Source organism: Nannospalax galili, unplaced genomic scaffold, assembly GCF_000622305.1.
Source record: "Nannospalax galili isolate Female #2095 unplaced genomic scaffold, S.galili_v1.0 scaffold187, whole genome shotgun sequence".
NCBI classification, from domain to species: Eukaryota; Metazoa; Chordata; class Mammalia; order Rodentia; family Spalacidae; genus Nannospalax; species Nannospalax galili.
In genome coordinates, this window is record NW_008357584.1 from 358,858 (window position 1) to 366,815 (window position 7,958).

A 7,958-nucleotide genomic window follows, 5' to 3' on the forward strand; every position below is an offset into this window, starting at 1 on the left:
GAACTCATAGAGATCCACCTGCCTCTGCCTCCCAAGTGCTGGGACTATAGGCATGCACCACCACGCCTGGCTACCGGAAAATTTTTTGCTATGATATGTCATGGGGAGTTTCTTTTCTGATCCTGTCTATTTGGTGTTCTATGTGCTTCCTGTATTTGTATGGGGATGTCTTTCCTTATTTTTTGGAAATTCTCTTCTACAATCCTGTTTAAAATATGGTCAATACCATTAACCTGAAATTCTTCTCCTTCCTGTATTCCTATGATACATAGATTTGGCCTTTTCATGGTGTCCCAGATCTCTTCCATATTCCATTCCTGTTTTTTAAAAAATTTTCCGTAATCTTTGCTTGAGTGGTCCAATTCTTCAGCTTTATCCTCCAGTGTTGATATTCTGTTTTCCATTTCATTCATTCTAGTGGCGAGGCTTTTCCCTGTTGTTTCAACTTGGTTTATTGAGTTTTGCACTACCTTCTTCATTTCTGCCTGAGTTTTCTTCAGTGTTTCTATCTCTTTTGTGAATTCATTCAGAAGTTTATCCCTATCTTCTTTCAGTTCTTTGATTTGTTTGTTTGTGTGTTCTTTAAATTCATCAACTTCCTCGATCATGTTTATGATTGTTTAAATTCAGTGTCCTGGGTTATCTATAGTAGTTCTCCTTGTAGAACTCTTCTACAGGACTGGTGGGCATTGGTGGGGACATAGTGCTTTGGCTTTCCATTTTATTATTCTTTCGTTGTGATTTTGACATGTGAATTTCTTTTGTTATGGTTCTGATATGAGAATTAAGCTGAAGTATGCTTCTGTTTATATTATCAGGGTGCCTACGTCCTTTCCTTATTGGTTACGTAAAGCTGATTGGTACAGGTTTCAGGTTCTCTCAGGTTTTATTTTGGAGGGAACTGATGGCTTCAGATCAACTACTCAGGAACACCCACAGAAGCCCAAGTCAGGTTCCAGTCAGGTACACTCAGGCTTCCTTCTAAGGTTTGGACCCCACAACATGGAGGCAGGATCAGGGCTTTCTCAGGCAGTCCCTTGCGTTCTCAGCCCCTATGCCAGAGGGAGATCAGATCCTGGGACTGTCTGGCGGTGTGGTGAGATCACAGCCACTACACTGGTGGAGGATGGAACCCACTCTCTCAAGCTATCTGCTAGGATCTCAGCCTTAGCCTACCAAAGCCGGATCTTGCTCACAGTTAATTCATGTTCCTGTTCTTGGCCCCAAGCAACTACCAATCTACTTTTTGTCTCCATAGATTTACTTTTTTGGGACATTTCATAAATGGAGTCTTGTATGTCTGGTGTCTGTCACTGAGCACAATGTTTTTAAGGTTCATCCAAATTATAGGATGAATCCACAATTTGTTTCTTATCACATTGTTTACACATTCACCAGATGATGGTATTGGGTTGTTTCCAGTTTTGAGTGATCATAGATAATACTACTAAGGATTCTCATATGCAGGACTTTGGGAGGACGTATGCTTTTATTTTCCTTGGATGTATATTTAACAATGAAATCCCTGGGTGAGGTGGCAAATATATCTAAAGAACTTCTAGAGAAACTGCCAAGCTGTTTTCCAAAAGAACTGTAGTAGTTATTTAGAGGGTTACTGCTTCTCTACTTCTGCTGAGCCCAGCCTCTTAATAGCTGGGCAGACTTGCACAAACTTCAGTAGTTTCCTCATTAACTAAAGCAGGTATATGGTGATCTGACATTTACCAAGTACACTCCTGTGGTAGACCTTATGAACCTTTGTTTCACTTCACTCCCCATGGAGTATAAATATTATTTTCTATGAATCTAATGAATTTACTGAAATTCAGAGGAATTAAAGTAGTCAGCATTGTAATGCAAGATTATTTTGAATATTAAATCATATCAAATGAAACCTATCAGCATTCCTAACATAGCCTTGGGCATACAGAAAGTGACTAATGAAGAGGTTTTATATTTGTTTTATTATTTCTGTCAGCACCTCAGGGAGGTCATACGATAGGGTTTGACCGACCTTCATCATGTCTCACCACTTTTCTGGTAGTACTTGCCTGTTGTTAAACTATCACGTCTTGGAATAGGCTTTATAGAATGTAACTTGTGGTCACAATCGTGTAGTGGCAGAAATATCACAGAGTCATTCCCTAAGTCAAATAACATGATTTTAGTTGTTGAAACAGTAAGGGCAGCTTGTTCAGGATGTGGTTGTAGCTCTTTGCAGCTGATTTCTGTCCTTATATTTTCTTTCCTCTTCTGTTCACAGTAACAGTAATTAATATTCCAAATTCTAGAGAGGCAAGTTTTGAAAGAAGTGCATATTAATGTTGCCAGGAAGTTAATTAACTGGATTGATTTGAAATGGAAACTTTAGCATTTGTTGTAAAGATTGCATAAGTGGCAAGAAGAAATTACAGCGAGATCACACACAATATCAGAATAGGAAATGATTTAGAAGAAAAGGGTTCAGTTAGCATCTTAGTCAAATTCAAGGGATTTAAAAAAATTTAAATATACTTTTGAAAATGTGTATTTATTATGGAAAGTTAAAAGCTGTGTTTTTTTTTTCTTTTTTATATCAATAATGTGTCATTCATTGTGTCTTTTCAGGGAGAACCTGGGGTCAGAGGTCCTCCAGGGCCCTCTGGACCTCGTGGAGTTGGAACCCAAGGGCCAAAGGTGAGTCCTCAGGTCTTTGCTGTGTAAGGGTCAGGTGCAGATTGGTCATCCCTAATCTGAAAATCTCAAATGGGAAATGCTCCAAATTCTGAAACTTTTGAGCACAGCATGACATGGAAAGGGGCAAGTTGCACACCTGACTCGAGATGAGCGGCAGTCAAACCCACGTGCCTCCAGGCTGCTATAGAGGAGGCCTGTGAAATACAAGAAATTTTTTTTTTAGATGTGGAACCCATCCCCAAAGAAACTCATTATAAACAAGCAAACATTCCAAAATCTGAACCCCAAATCTGAAACACTTGTTACCCCAAACATTTCTGAGAAGGGACAGACAAACTGAGCTCTCAGTGCCTCTTCAATGGTTGCTACATGTTAAGTCTTCATTTGTTGTTGACTTAGTTTTTCTTGATTAAAAGAAGTCTTTTTTATGTCATGTGTGCTTCAATATCTTTATATTTAAAAAAACTTTTTTTATTTATATTTAAAAAAACTTTTTTTCTTTCCCAACAAAATCAGAGAGTCAGCCTCTCTCACATAGTTGCAAAGTGCTCTAAATAGTTACAGGTCTTTTGGGGGACTGTGCAGTATTATCAAGAAGCCAATCTTAACTGGACCTGGTGGTGCGTACTTCCACACATAGTTCCAGTAGTTGGGAGGTAGAGGCAGGAGGATCGTGTGTTCAAAGATAGCCTGTGATGCATGTCAAGTTTGAGTCCAGCCTAAGCTACATAGCCTTTTGGATAGCCTGTCTCAAAAGAAAAACACACCTTTGGCCAGAAGTGTCTCAGGTGGCCTTTTAATAGGCCACTGGCTAATGTAAATACTCTACAATGTGTCTTCAGCCACTCTGTGAGCAGTCCAGAGGTAAGAGGGGCTTTGTGTAGTCCCCTTTACCTTCATTTCTATGCATCTTTCTCTTCTCTCCTCTAGTTTGATATTCATTTCTTAATTATTTAAAGTCAGTGTTTCTCACTGAGGTAGATTTTGTCCTTCCTCATTCTGACCCCAACAGGGGTCCTTCACAATTGATAATATTTGAGTCTTGTTTCAACTGAAGATGTTGCTGGCATTTGGGGGCAAAGTCCAGGGATGCTGTTACCAACCCACAACGAACAGGATGGCGTCCCCAAATATAGAATGATCTGGCTTAAAATGTCAAACAGCTGAGCTGTTTTAATTGTTCATTCACTTATTTAAGGAAAGTATTTTTTGATTTGTTCAAAAAGTCAAGAGGATTTAAGCCCGTTCATAGGGAAATGGGTGCCCATGAGCCACATATCACAAATTCAGATTTTAAATAAATCTAGTCACATCCAAAATTCACAGGAGTGAATCTAAACCCTATTGCTAGAAAGGAGGGAGGAATGACTTCTTGAGTCGAAGATGTGTTGAGAATCCCAGCTAACCAGGATGCTTAGCTTATCCCTTTTTTTCTTTCAGTTTCATTTGGCAGCAGGCTATTTTTGAATATCATAGATCATTTTACATTAATGAAGACCCCCCACCAAAATGTTAGTAGTCACTATCACTGAGAAAAATGGATCATTTTTATTCTTCATTGTCATCATTATTTTAACCTTAAAATGTTTTGCAATTAGAAAACATTCTTTAAAGTTTTTTTTATTGATTTTTTTATTTTATGTGTTTGAATGTTTTGCCTGCATGCATGTAAGTGCACTCATGCATGCAATGCCCACAGAGGCCAGAAGAGGCAGTTGTTAGCTGCCATGTGGGTGTTGGGAACTGAACCTGGGTCCTCTGTAAGAGTAGCTAGTGCTCTTAACCTCTAAACCATCTCTCTAGACCCCAAATTTAAACAATTAGAAAAAATAAAGCTTTTCTCACACTGACAAGAAAATTGACTTATATGGTAACTTAACCCACCATTTCTCAAGCATATTCTGTTCAGTGGTAATTTAGGATGTTTTGTGATATGCAAAAATAAGCAACTTTCAGCCAGGCATGGTGTCACATGCCTTTAATCCCAGCACTGAGGAGACAAACGCTTCAAATCTCTGTGAGATTGAGGCCAACCTGGTTTACATAGAGAGGTCCAGGCCATCTGGGGCTATACAGGGAGAACCTGTCTCAAAAACAAAACAAAAAAATACAAACAACAAAACAACAAATATCAACAAAAAACCCAAACCAAACAAACAAAAAAACAAAAAGAAAAACAAACATAAAAGAAACTTTCCTCATCACGAAACTTTTTTAGAGTTTTAATATACAGTTAAGAGAATTTTAGCCTGGCACACTGCATATTTTAGGGATTTAGCATTCAGTGATGTCACAATACCTTAGTTTGTGGTATTGTGGTATCATAGACACTATGATGTTTGTACAATGCAGCAATTGTCCATCACACATTTTTTAGGACCTTTCTCCCATCACTAAGTGCCACAGGACTGTATTAATGTGCACTGGAGCTCCACTGGGGGGCATGCTTCTTTCCCAATCTGATTCTACCTCAGAAGATTTTTCCCAGTGAACAGTCCTTGTCCTATGAAGAAGTGCTGGGGATTGCTAAGCTTGCTTATTATTGTTTCACATTTTCTTGAATATTTTAGCATTGATTTGTTCATATTTTTTGTGAATTCAATACCATGGGCCACTGTATTATACTAACTTTTATAAAGAAAATCATAAATATACTGACTTTTCTTATAGGACAAAAAATTATAGCAATAGCCGCTGATTCTGTGTGTATATATGCATGCATGCATGCAAGCTTTTATGTATGTATGCTTTGTGTGTATGTACATTTTTGTGTGTACACAGGTGCATGTATGTGTGCTTGAGTATATGTGCACATGTGTGTGCTTGTGTATGGAAGCTAGAGGACAACTTTGGGTGTCATTCCTCAAGAACTTGTCCATCTTATTTTAGAGACAGGGCCTCTCATTGACCTGGGGCTCTCTGATTCTGCTAGGTTTACTGGCCATTAAGCTCCAGGGATCATCCTCTCTCTGCCTCAGGCACCATACATGGCTTTTTTACATAAGTGCTGGGGACCTATCAGGCCTTCATGCTAACATGACAAGCACTTTATGAACCGAGTTGTCTCCCCAGACCCCTCCACTGACTCTTTTATTCTTTCCAGTGAACTCACACTCCATATTAAAGGGAGCAGCATTGCATAGGCTATGTAGAAGCTGGCATCAGTGTCTTTGGACTTGGTATGGCCGCCTTGATGTTGGGACATCTACATCTGCCAAGCAGAAGCTTCTGGCCTCCCCTTCTGGTTCCTTCAAGTCTCTCTTCCATGTCTCTTTACTTATATTTGGATTATATGAAAATTTTTATTTTTAAGCAATTCAAGTGACCTAAAAGTGTTTAGGAAAACATGGCTTTAAATAAAATATGAAATAGCTTGTGGCAAGAAGATATTGATTGGCCTGATGTAAGAATGAAGCGGAGAGCAGTACACTGCATATTTTTTCTCCCTAATCTTCTTGTACATGTTTTCAATTTTTCCCCATCTTCCCACAGGGTAATATTGGGCAAAAAGGCTTGCCTGGCCCTCCTGGTCCCCCTGGCTATGGATCCCAAGGAATTAAAGTAAGTGAATATGATTGTGCTAGAATCATCCCTAAAGTCAGTAGGGTGTTGGGGAGAAGATGTAGTTTATTTTAAAAATATGATTTAATGTGAGCTTCAGAGTTAAAGCTGCATCCAGGATTTAGGGACAGCATAACAGAAGTATGGAAATTGTGTGAAGATGAGCTCTTCATGAATATCAAACATTACACAAATTGCTTAGTGAAGCATTGCATGGCAGTTTGTTCATCTCTCTGTTTTTTGAGCTGGATGCTTAATATACAGCTTTGTGTCTTCTATATTCCATGCACCTTCCTCAGCTGCTACACCTGAGGCCCAGTAAGCACCTAAGATAAATGTAAAAATCCTGTGTTAGACTTCAACCAAAAAGTTCTGTGTAGAGTGAGCTAAATCAAGACCAAAACTCACAAAGGGGTGTTAAATCTGCCAGTAAAACACATAATATCTAGTTTTTGCATGGCAGGTTTTTTAAGCAATAGTTATTCACCTACCAAGGTTGAGTACCCAAGAAAAGACGGAACAGCATGCTGCTGATACAAGCACTAGAAAATGAAATGGAGCTCTACCTACTTATGAGCTACACCACTTTCCTACCTCTCCCTTAAACTCTACAGCTAAAAGATGGTAATGCTCTATGCTAGGTTTTGTAAGAATCTGCTTGAGAAACAACATATTTAAGACCCCTGGTCCTGTCATAAACACAATCTCAATTAACATGTGCTCCAAGTTTATCATTTCCACTTCTAAATTTGGTGCCAATTTTCTTTTTTCTGTTATCTGGGAATACTTCCTTTATTTATACTGGAGCACACTGGGTTGTATTTACTTAAATTTCCTCACCAACAATGACTCATCAGGCTTTGGGCCATTTCTTATGCTCTTCAGGTCATGCCATGCTTACACCCAGTCTGAGTGAAACTAGGTCACAGTACCTCCCATCACATGGATCAAATCAAAACCCCAATCTGCCACATCCATGTCTGATCCTATCAGCAGTGAGATGAGATAATCTTTTCCCCTACTTAGGGCTGTGATATGATATGACCTGACCAAAGCTGAGTCACAAAGCTTTATTAGACAGGTTGCCTGGATTCCAGTTAACAGTACTTCTTCCTTATTTCCCTGACCTGTTCCCATCACCACAAAGGGAGTGACTGAAAAACAGAATTGGCGGTAATATTCTGAAGCTGAAGCCTTTTTTTTTTTTTTTTTTTCGGTTTTCCAGCTGATCTGGAGCTCTCAGAGATCAGCCTACCTCTGCCTCTCAAGTGCTGGGATTAAAGGCTTGCACCACCATACCTGGCATTCCTCTGAAGCATTTAAAAATATTTATTATTTTTATTTTATGTGTATGAGTGTATTGTCTGCATGTGTATAAGTGCACCTGTGTCGTACAATACCCAAAGAGGTCAGAGTAGGGTGTCAGATCCCCTGAACTGGAGTTATGGACAGTTGTTAGCATCCATGTGGGTACTGGAAATCAAACCCAGGTCATCTGGAAGAAAACAAGTGTCCTTAACCACTGAGTCATCTCTCCAGTTAAGGGGAAACCATGATGGAAGGGTTAGACAATGCGGGAGATAAATAATGCCTAGCTAGTTTTAAAAACCAGAGGGAACCATATTAGTCCGACAACCTACTGACAAATCATACATACCAGATCAAGAAATATATGTCTAGGTAAGGTTTATCTGAGAACAACTGGTCTTTGCCCAAACTTT

At 39.2% G+C, this 7,958-nt stretch overlaps 1 protein-coding gene across 1 annotated transcript in view; it reads left to right on the plus strand.

Annotated features, from left to right (window-relative positions):
* Col28a1 (collagen type XXVIII alpha 1 chain) overlaps nucleotides 1-7,958 on the plus strand; it is a 196,699-nt gene that overhangs the window by 122,672 nt on the left and 66,069 nt on the right. The window contains exons 25-26 of the mRNA XM_008855208.2: nucleotides 2,608-2,676; nucleotides 6,169-6,237. Coding sequence (XP_008853430.1) covers nucleotides 2,608-2,676; nucleotides 6,169-6,237 — 138 coding nt within the window. The remainder of the gene's footprint in view (nucleotides 1-2,607; nucleotides 2,677-6,168; nucleotides 6,238-7,958) is intronic.